The sequence below is a fragment of the Nematolebias whitei genome, chromosome 19 (genome assembly GCF_014905685.2).
Source record: "Nematolebias whitei isolate Nwh7 chromosome 19, NemWhi1, whole genome shotgun sequence".
Lineage (NCBI taxonomy): Eukaryota > Metazoa > Chordata > Actinopteri > Cyprinodontiformes > Rivulidae > Nematolebias > Nematolebias whitei.
The window spans coordinates 12,187,556-12,199,398 of record NC_056516.1 but is presented as its reverse complement, the minus strand read 5'-3'; the positions used below and the strand labels follow the sequence as shown (position 1 = coordinate 12,199,398).

The 11,843-nt window shown below is 39.6% G+C and overlaps 1 protein-coding gene across 1 annotated transcript in view; it reads left to right on the top strand.

The window, feature by feature from the left end:
- The window catches only part of ptprua (protein tyrosine phosphatase receptor type Ua), a 502,564-nt gene that overhangs the window by 394,454 nt on the left and 96,267 nt on the right, over window positions 1-11,843 (top strand). Inside the window, exon 15 of the mRNA XM_037693627.1 lies at window positions 8,275-8,413. Coding sequence (XP_037549555.1) covers window positions 8,275-8,413 — 139 coding nt within the window. The remainder of the gene's footprint in view (window positions 1-8,274; window positions 8,414-11,843) is intronic.

Here is an 11,843-nt window from a genome sequence, read left to right as displayed (position 1 = left end):
CATAGTTTGAATCCAACATGCATCATGGATCGGAAATATCAGCAGGTTGGATCGGAAAAATCTGATACATAAATTATGCTGGTATCGCAGGCCGATACCGATACTGAATTGGATCGGCCCCATCCCTAATTTCAGCCAGAGTTCGGTGCAGGAGTTTAAATCTCCTCTGTGCAAAGTTTCAGATTCAAGCATGGCGGTTCAAGGTCAGATGTTGAGGCTGGCACTGGAAGGGCCAAAATGTTGGAGAAAAATGGTTGTAAGCTCAATCATCCAGGTAAACAACAAAAAGATTAAATTGTGTCATCTGGACCAGTTTATTTAAGGGAGAAATTTCTCATCACCCATATACAGGACAGGGGACTGGGTACCAGTTGCCATCTGGTTGGCTGTCCGTAGACTGAAGAAGTCCTCTGGATCAGAGGTGAAACATTTCTCACTTTTAAAAAAAAATGTTCCAGATGGCACGATTTAACTTTTTTTTGTTGCTGGAGAAAAATATTCTCACTTTATCTCACTTACTAAATGGGAGCCACTCTCAGCGACACAACATTTTTAACCAGTTTTTACTTGCAAGGAAAGATTTTCAGGACAGGTTACACAGATATTCAGGAAGTACAAAGACCAGTCACAAGAATATGCCACAGGCAGTGTGCAAATCTTGTTTTTATACCTTATCAGTTCAGTCAAGCTCACAGGGTCGGAGGCAACCTTGGAGCCAGAGCTGCGTGCTGTAGCCTCCCAGCTCCTCATCCAGCTCCGTCTACTAACCTAAATGTATGGTTCATGGGCAGAGTTAATATTCTCAGCCATAGTAGTTAAAATATCTATAAACTTTGATCAACAATTTCTTAACACAGCTCTTCTGAACTCCTCAAACCATTCGTCCGTCCTCAGTTTCCAAAATGTGGTCTTCTTCTCTGATTTTACTCTTTTTCTCTTCTTCACAACAACAGTCATTCTACACACAACCATTCGATGCTGTCTGGCCACACTCTCCCCTGCCACAACTTTACAGTCCCCAATCTTCTTCAGGTTTCTTCTTCTACACAGAATGTAGTCTACCTACACACTCCTACCTCAACTCATAAGTAATTTTGTGTTCCTCTCTCTTTTGGAAACAAGTATTGACTACAGCCATTTCCATTCTGTTTGCAAAATTCACCACCATCTGGCCTTCCTGGTTTCTTTCCTTGACACCAAATCTACTCATCACTTCAACATTTTTCAGTCAGGTCATCTGGGCAGTTTCTTTTCTTTTTGTGCTGAAACGTTTCGCCTTTGATCCAGAAGGCTTCATCAGTCAAGGAAACACACAACACAAAACAGATTCTTCCCCCAACAGCTTACTCCAAAGTGGAACCCACTTCCTCATCCCCTCTGTTTCCTTCACCAACATGTCCATTCAGTTCTGCTCCTATTACCACTCTCTCCTCCCTGGGAATACTCTCTATCACTTCATCCCGTTCCTTCCAAAATGTGTCTTTCTCCTCTTCATCGCATCCAATCTGTGGCGCATAACCGCTGACAACATTTAGCATCAGACCTTCTATCTAACAAAGTTGTCAGGTCCTCTGAACAGATCCTTCTTATTGAAATGTTTTGTCTTTTATCCAACAGACTGACAAAGTCTTTTGGATAAAAGACTAAACTTTTCAACAAGAAGAATCTGTCCAGAGGACCTGACTTAACTTTGTTAGATTTTTCTACCTGGATTATTGAGCATGCATCAGGATATTAGACCTTCTACTTCTGCCTTCGAACACATCGCCCTATCTGACACTCTTTTAACCTCTACTACATTCTTTGATAACTCCTTCTTCAGAACCACTCCTACTCAATTTGTTCCACCATTGTGTGGATAGAAAGACACTTATTTCTTTATTTTTCTTAGAAAGACACTTATTTCTTGTCTCATCTCCGAGGTATCAGCTTAATGACATGCCTTTTGTCTGATTGTAACAGTATGCCTTCATTCAGTCATATTTACTACAAATTTTTCAGCTTTTTGGTGAAACATATGAAGGAGTTGAGATGAGTTATAGAGATGGAGATTTTAGGGTTTTAGCTCATGTGGTTGTTTGTACAAACTGTAACCATGAAAAGAGCAGACTGAATTAGAGTGGCCATCAGCTTGATAAGATTACCAGAGTTACATTCCTTCACTCTGTTGATTTAAGCTTATAGATTTTGTCTACAAACGTTTTATTCCACTTAAGCTGCCAGATGTAAAGTGCATCTTAGAATCTGGATGTACTGCATCAGCCTGCTTTTAATTAATATTTTTAACCACGTCTTGAGAATAATTGTCAGCAATAATTTGTTGAAGACAAAATAAATGCATATTTCTCCATCTTGTCAGTTTTGAAAACCCAGTTTTCCAAGACTACCTTGCACCATGATGTGACATAACAATGTTTTGCTGCTTTAGTTTCTGATAATGACACTGACACAGCTGAAGCTGCACTCTGCAGCTGATTTCCCTCTGCTGTGAAAAGAGCAGACGTAGTCCTAAAGCAGACACCTTGTGGCTTTATGAGTCGTAAAAGTGCAATTACTGCATGTACACAGTACATTGACTGCTCGATTTTCAACATTTTCACAACTAATTTCTTCAGCCGCAGTCATGTTTTCCAATTCTTACATCAAGCATATGGACCACAGACAGTATTTTATTTTTGTCAAAAAGAAAAAAGTCTGAAACTGACAGAAAAGTAGTTAATTAAGACAAAGTTTTATTTGCAGTGGCTTTCAAAGCACAACAACAGAGCCTCGTGTTGCCAGAAAACACATTTAAGGACTTGCATAGCATCAACACGCCATAGAACATAGTTCAGCTTTAGTGTTGGCATGCCCCTCAAAATGCTCTCTGTGTGTGAAAAAAGTGCATTCTAAAAGATTAGTCTGTTTTTAAAACAGCAAAAAAAATTAATTAAAAAAATTGTGATTTACTTCTGTTATTACTATCGAGGTTTGTAGGCCTTCCGGCACCAGAACATGAAGTTATGTGGATTTTTAAGCCCAAAGATGCGCTGTGGATCCAGGTTATCCAACTGAGCTTCGGGTTCTCTCTCTCTCTTCATTGAAATTCAGCTAACTGAGTCAGAAACATTGCTATAGAACAAGTTACAGTCAATACAAAAGTAAAACAGTTTCAAATGTTTTGCAGCAAATGAAAGTGAAGGTCTAGTTTGGGGTTGGGCAACTTTTTTCTTCTAAAGGGTCAAAAATGAAAGTGTGACTGTTGCAAAGGTTCAGACTAAACTTGTCTACTTATCGTACATTCTATAAGCTAATTATTTATAGTTATTTTCATTAACTGCTTAGAGAATAGTACCTTAGCCAGCCAATAGTCTGAATCAGTCATACTAATAATTTAAACTTTATATATTTAATACATTAAATAATGAACATTCACAAAATGAAATATAAAAATATATTTTTGCAGTATTTCAAATAAGAGATAAACAGATCATATGGTTTTATTATTTTCGCTTTGTACACTGAATATTTTTGCATGGCTGCATGATAAACTCATTCAATCCATATTTTGTGGCAGATTTTAAAAACAGAATATTTTGATGGTATTTGATATTTTGAGGGTGAGGTTCTGCCTCAAGTGGAGGAGTTCAAGTATCTTGGAGATTTGTTCATGAGTGAGGGAAGAATGGAGCGTGAGATTGACAGATGGATTGATGCAGCATCTGCAGTATTGCAGACACTGTTCTGGTCCATTGTGGTGAAGAGGAAGCCGATCTGTAAGGCAAAGCTCTCTGTTTACCGGTCGGTCTACGGTCCTACCGTCACCCATGACCATGAACTCTGGACACAAATAATGATGAGTCCAGCTACAGGCAGGAGGTGGAACACCTGAAGAGCTGGTGCAGGAAGAACAACCTCCATATCAATGTGAAGAAGACAAATGAGATGGTCGTGGACTTCAGAAGGAACATACACACCTACCCACCACCCCCGAATAAAGTGGTCTCCAGCTACAAGTACTTGGGTGTACACATGAATGACAACCTCAGCTGGAGCAACAACACCACCAGCCTGATCAAGAAAGCTCATCAGAGTCTCTACTTCCTCAGACGGCTGAGACGAGCTGGTCTGGGAAGCTCAGTCCTCACCTCCTTCTACAGGTGTGCAGTGGAGAGCATCCTGTGCTCCAGCATCGACGTGTGGCATGGAGGCTGCACAGCTGCAGAAAGAAAAGCTTTGCAGAGAGTGGTGAAGGCTGCACAGAAGATGTTGGAGTCAGTCTCCCCACCATCACAGACATCTACACCTCCAGATGCAGGAAGAGGGCCACCTGCATCATGAAGGACCCCACCCACCCAGCACACACACTTTGCCCCGCTCCCCTCAGTACGGAGGTTAAGGAGCATTAAGTGTAGAACCACTAGACTGAGGAACAGCTTCTACCCTGAGGCTGTTAGACTCATGAATCTCTAACCAGAATAATCACATCATGTTGCTGCTGATCTGTTTCAATGTTGCTGCTGATCTGTTTAATGTTGATGTGTTCATGTTTGCTCATCTGCTCACACAGCCTCATGTGTGTGCTGCTGTTCGACATATTGTTTTTGTAGTACTAGTGTATTTTTAATTAACATTTTTCTTTTTTCATATCTTAGATCTTATTACTGTTTTTCTTTTACATTTTATTCTTTTGTTACATGTAACTGGGACCCTGTGTACACAATTTCATTCCACCATATGTCCCACATGAGATGTGTATTCCAAATAAAGAACCTTGAATCCTTGAATGCAAGCTTCTCACAAAAGTTTGTTGGACTTTTGTCCCATTCTTCCTAACAGAACTGGAACTGAATCAGGTTTGTAGGCTGCCTTACTCACGCACTCCTTTTCAGGTCTGCCCACAAATTCTTCATGGGATTGAGATCAAGGATTATGATGGACACCTCAAAATATTAACCTTGTTGTCCTTAAGCTGTTTTGTAAATTATTTGGCAGTATATGCTCAGGGTCATTCTTAAATATCTATTTGCACCTAAGATTAAACTTCCTGGCTGATGTCTTGAGATACATCTTCAATGTTTCCACATAATGTTTTTTTCGTCATAATGCCTTTTACTTGGTGAAATGTACCAGTCCTTCTTCAGCAAAACACATCCACATGATGGATACTGTACTTTACAGATGAGATGGTGTTCTCAGGTTTGCAAGCTTCCTCCCTTTTCCTTCAAATGTAGCAGTAGATATTGTGGCCAAAGAGTTAAATTTTAGTTTAATCAGACCACAGGATATGTCCTTCATAATTAAGGTGTTTGTCCCTGTGTGCATTTGTAAACTGTAATTTGGCTTTTTAATATTTTTGGAGTAATGACTTCTTCCTCTAAGACTGACCGTTCAACCTGTGTTTGTACTGGACTTGTTTCACTGTAGATAATTACTCTTTCTGACCAGCTTCCGTAGCATCTTCACATGTTCTATATTCAAATTTTGCACAAGAACACGTTCATCTCAGGAACACAGAATTCAATTCAAGCTTTGGTTATACAGGTTAGTCTCAGTGAGCCTCAAGGACTCATTTACAAGAGAGACCTGTTTTAAACAACGAACACAGATGACAACAGTAGACAATCATATAAAAGCATATACAATCAAAACTAAATGGAAGAAATGAAAGAAAAAAACTAAACAAAACAGCTACATTATAAAGTGATATAAAATACTAAAAGCAGGATAGATAGATAGATAAATGTATACTTTATTGTCCCCAAGGGGAAATTAGTCTTAAATGCATTGGTTTGTTCCATGAACTTAACAGATGTTTAAAGCCACTTAGAGAGGTCAAGATCGAGAGTTTCAGGTCTTTTTGTAAGATATTCCAGGAAACAGGAGTGGAGTAGGAGAAGGCCCTTTTGCCTAGTTCAGTCCTCACTGAGAGAACACTGCAGGTAATAATGTCCTGAGAGCGCACGCTGTAGCTGCACTCACGCAGAGACATGTAGGAGATGGAGGAGATGTACGAAGGCAACAAACCAAGAAGTGCTTTAAAGATGAAAATGTACCAATGGGATGGATGTGTTTTCCTAAGTGGTATAATGACAAGATGTTCCCATTGTGTTTATACTTCAAAAGATGCACAGGGCACCTTCAGGCATTTGGAAATTGTACCTGTTATGGCTCCTCAGATTGATGGCAAAAAAAATAAACCATCCAAATGACCTGACTGTACGCTGTAGGATTTTTATCTGGATTATTGAGCATTAACTTTGATGTTTTAACCACTCTGGCTATTGCTACCTCAGAGGAGTTGACACGGGAGATGACAGGCCCCAGAAACCATCTTATCACCTGTAAACTGTTTTTTTTTTCCCCCACTATGGGAGTGTGTTGCTTGTGGGACTGTTTTTTTTTTTTTTTGTGGTTCCTTGGATTGATGAAGTCCTTTGGATGAACCTTTATTTAGACATGTTAATCCCATTGAGCCTCGAGGACTCATTTACAAGAGAGACCTGAAAATGAAGGACTTGAAATGATGAAGGACGAATCATCCTAGCAAAAGCAAATGAAACTGTCCATATGACCTGACTGAACGTTGTATCAGACTAACGCTTCTCCTTTCTGCCCTGCTCGCTCGTCTAGCAGGCAGAACTTGTTCCTTTTAAAGTCCCACCAGCTATTCAAAACTGAAAAGAAAAGACATGAATTAAGCAGACACTCATTCACAAAAAAGAGACACAGGGACACATAACTACATCCAAGGATAAAACCAGAGTTGTTAAGGCCGACAAATCACTTTTTGAGATCTTGGCTCATTTGTTTTGGGTTTCCCATGATGCCACACAGAGAAGCAGTGTTTGAGATATATCTTAAAATGCACCACAATCCATACTCAATAATCCAGGGATAAAATCCAACAATTTTCAGTCAGATCATCTGGACAGTTTTTTTTTTTGTTTGTGCCGAGACATTTCGCCGTCCATCCGGCAGGCTTCATCAGTCTGAGGAAACACCAAACAAAACTGATTCTCCCCAAACAGCTTACTCCAAAGTAAAAAAAAAAAACAGTTGTGTTGGTGCTAAGATGGCCTCTGGGGCACGCCCTGTCCTCCGGTGCCTGCCCTCTCCATAGTCGACAGTCATGTCAAACTGGTTCTAAACACCAAATGCATGCATCTTAAAATGCATCCACAGCTGAACCTCCAACTGACTTTAATGTTGTCAGCTAAACTAAACATAGCACCAAAACCATGCCACCATTAATTGTGTTTTCCCAAATTGTTTAAAGGCATAGTAAGCTTAGTTTGTGTAAACTTGTGACTTTGATGAGTGATTAAAAAAAATCTTTTTTTAAAAATCTTTTTTCTCATTATTTGAACATTCAGCAAATAGAAGTACCATAATTGCGGTTGTACTACCATGTACTACCGTATATGTTGCATCAGTCCAAATACGTCTAAAAAAGTGGGAAAATACATAAATACGTCACTTCACCATATGCGTTGCATCTATTATGCGTCACCGCTGGCCACCTGGAAATGTGGGCCAGTGTTGTGCCAAAAATAGATTGGCTTCCAAATGGCGGCCGTGGGCACGTGCACGGGAGGACTTTAACAAAAATTTAACAAGATTAACACTTAAAAACAATTATTTGTTTGCTCCACATTATAGATAAGGTGTGTTTCAGTCAAAGTTTTCCTTAATAAATGCTCTTTAATGGTCAAATCAGCTGCATTTCATCGGGGCGGCGCCGCAAAATGCAGCTGATTTGACGTTTGCTCCAGGAATTCTGGAGCGAGACAAAGGTGGCTTGGTATGGCAAGACAAGTGTCTCATTAATAGCCACTTTTACCTATTAATTAGACACTTGGCTTGCCATATAAATCAAGGGTCCTCTGGTGGCTGAAAATGGTAGTGTTCAATATTTTCCACGTCAGAATGAATTAAATCGTCAGATCTCAGCCAAAAACGGGGTTATAAATATGGTTAAAAAAAAAGTATATTAGTCGCCTAGCTGTATAAGTCGCAGGACTTGCACATTTATGCAAAAGGTGCAACTTATATGGTGAAAAATAGAGTAATTTTAGAATTCTCAACTAACTTAAAACAGGTTTATTCTGATTTATTGTCAGACAGTTAGAAAAATGCATAGTGCATTGCACCTACATACATAAACCATTGGTTTACATTGTATTAATTTAATAACTGAACAATTTTTTTAACATATTAAGTTTTTAGAATGATTGTTGTTTTCAGTTTTATCTTTTTCTTGTTCACCCTTCTCTCATCTCTGTTGTGTTTAAGCTGCCTGTAAGGACTCAAAGACAGCTCTGGAGGTATCCCAGCACGCTGAGGACATGGGTCTGATCCTGGGAGCCTGTGCCGGAGGTCTGGTGGTCCTCATCCTGCTGCTGGGGGCTATTGTCATCATTGTGAAGAAGGGGTGAGTGGACCTTTTTTCAGTTCATTGTTCCAGTCCAGCCCTTTAACAGAAGGTAAGCTTGGCACTTGGCAGTCAGGCTCCACTGAGAACAGCATCTGCCAATGAAAGTAAATTACAAGCAGAGTTTGCGAAACGTTGGACTATTAACTCCTAAACTCTCTCACTATTGCTTTTGTGTTCATTTCATCTTTTAATTTCAAGGTCTGCATGTCGGCTGAGCCCATTCACATGCAGGCACTCACTCGTGGAGTCTTTGGCTGCTTTCCACTTGCAAATTACCTCTGTAGTCGATCACACCTGCAGCGTACTCTTCCTTTCCACACTGGGTGATGGTGGAACGCTCATCCGAGTGTGAAAAATTTCATCAAGGGGCATGTTATTCCATTGCCCACTCAATTACACGAGGCGAGGAGCTGTGAGGTGCTGGTGGATGGCCTTGTAATTGGTTAGGAAGGTTGTTTTGACTTTTTTTTAGGACTGGGTAGGGGGAATGCTTTGTTCCAAGGAGATAATCTCATTGAAAAGAGGGAGAATGAATGAGGGGTGGGGTGTTGGAAAGCAGGCAGTGACTGATAAGATTCACTAGAAGGTGCAATAAATAAATAAATAAAACCCTGAGTGGTGCAACAAGAGTGCGTATTTGAATTCTGCCACAAGGCACAGTCACTGTTATGTGAATTTGTCCTGCAGGAGAAAATTCAGATACCCCCCCCCCCCCCCACCACCCCCCCGTGTCATTTACAGGTGGTGCTTGCTGCACACTAAGAATCAGCACAATTTGAAATGTTTACATATTTATTTAAAGTATTCTTGAGGCACAATACTTGCAGTTTTTTTTTTTATATGCTGAAATATTTTATGACAATTTTTCAGTATTATTACAAAGTACTTGTTTCCCCGTATCAAATGTTCTTTGGATAACCACAATATCCTGGAGTGTTTCCAGTCTGGCTTCAAAACTCAGCACAGCACAGAATCAGCTTTAGTCAGAGTTTTTAATGGCATTCTTATGGATAACAATTCTGGTGAACATGTCATTCTTGTCCTGCTTCACCTTACTGCAGCTTTTGATACAGTGGACCACAATATCTTAGTTTCACATTTACAGCGCCAAGTGGGTATCTCTGGCACAGTGCTAAGCTGGTTTAAGTCATATCTGTTAAACATACCCATGTGTGTCAACATAGCTGGTTTTGAATCCTCCACTATTCCACTGTCTTTTGGGGTTCCACAGGGCTCTATCTTAGGGCCCCTGTTTTTCACCCTTTACTCTACCTGTTTCCTTTGGGCTCAATCCTTAGAAAGCATGTGATATTTTTTTCACTGCTATGCTGACAATAGACAGACATATATGCCACTAAAATGAACGTTGCTCTCTCAGTTAGGTCACTTTTGTTGTGTCTTGAAGACATCAAAAACTGGCTGTCCTTAAACGTTTTAATTTTTAATGAAAAGTAAACATTAGTGATGGTGTTTGGTCCCAGTGACTCCTGTGAACTTTCCCCTGTTGATCTGGATCCCTTGGCACTACATGTAAAGGAAACTGTTTCTAATTTAGTTTTAAAATGGACAGTGATTTTAAATTATATTCACAGATTGGAGCGGTTGTCGAGGCCAGCTGGCTAAGGTAAAGTTGATTCTTACACAATAGCAGTTTGAAACAGTAATCCATTCCTTCAGCATCTCTCTGCTGGATTACTGTAACGCTCTTTACCTTGGAGTCAGCCAGTCCTCCCTCAGACGTCTCCAGTTGGTTCAGAATGCTGCTGCTCGGCTTCTAACTGGAGTTCAAAAGATGGAAATCATCACCCCCATTGTGGATTTGCCTCTGGCTGCTTGATAAACTTAAGAGCTCATTCAAAGATTATTTTATTTGTTTTTAAAAGTTTAAATGGTCTTTCCCCATCTTATTTCTCTGAGCTGCTTCACATTCAAATTCAAAAATACTTTATTAATCCCAGAGGGAAATTACATGTTTTTTTTTTTTGTATTGAACGCTTTATGAATGTTGTGGTAACTCATCATCCTGGTTTCATTAATGAGTTGTTATAGATGCTGATGGCTGTGGGCAGGAAGGATCCCTTGTAGCGTCTACATGTACTCTCATGTAACATGTAGTCATGTAACATGTACTCTCTTGCTTGGTTCCTCGGGTCAGTTTCTCCTGGAGGTGCCAAGGTCCAAACGGATGCTCTGAGGGGACAGAGATTTTTCTGTTGCTGCTCCAAATTTATGGAAGAATCTCCCTTTTCTCATCAGACGAGCCCGTTCACTGTCCATTTTAAAAAGTTTTTTTTAAAATCCATGTTTACTGGTTAATAATAAAAAAAAAAGATCTTAATGTTTTTATGTTTTTCATTATTTTTTAATGTTTTCTTCACTTTACATGTAAAGCATGTTGTTGCTGCTGTGGTTGTTTTGAAGTTCTTTATAAATAAATTAATAGTAGTAGTTGTTTGAAAATGCCAACAGAATCCCATCACCTGCAGCAAGCAGGTATAAGACTCTGAGGCCCATACACCTGACACCATATCATTCAATTGTATACACTTTTTAAAATGAAGATAGCCTTTAGGAGTTCTGCATTAATGTTTCTCATTGAGAATAAAATATTAACGTAGAAAAGAACGTCTCACAACTATGTGAACAACAGAAAATATTTTAATTTCTCACAGAATGAGTCAAGCTTTAGTCTCAGACTGGCATGCCTAATCTCAGAGCCAAGGTCACGATAGATTTGTGCCCTTTTTAACCAACTCAAATCTTAAAAACATTATAATGGTTCTTGTGTACGTTGTTTGATGAACTGATGATCACATTGCCCTCAATTTCTGACATTTTACATACAATTCTTTGAGTCTCTTCCTGTAGGAATTTCATAATAAGACTACTAAAATAACCAAAACTGGCATCAGTGTTCATAAAATAGCATTTCCATGAACAGCTGTGGAGTTTTGAATATTGGGGATATTTTAAAGCGATAAAATGCTTCAAAAGTTGATTTATTTGGGTAGCTTGTCAATACAATCCGAGCAGGCACTGCAACAGGCGGCCACCTTCTGCAATTCACTCACGAAGAAACTGAGAATCCCCACAAACATTTTTAGACATTTTTGAAACTCCTTTATAAATGCTGTTCACAAACTGGTCCTCAGTCGTCCCTACCCACTGAAAATGTGACATAAACTGTGTTTAGACTGAGTGACTGAATGTTTTATGTGTTTGTAAAGACAGGGGTCAAGTTTCCCCCCCCCTCTGGTTGAAGTACAGTTATACAGCTGTACTTAAGCGAGCTAATGACCAGCCAACCGGTGGTAAATGAGTGACAATGACATTTTAATTTATTTGTCAAATGTCTAGTTAAATAGTTCTGAACATGCCTCTGTCAGGGTTTGGTGGACAGGAACGAACCCAGTAGTGCAGACAGGAC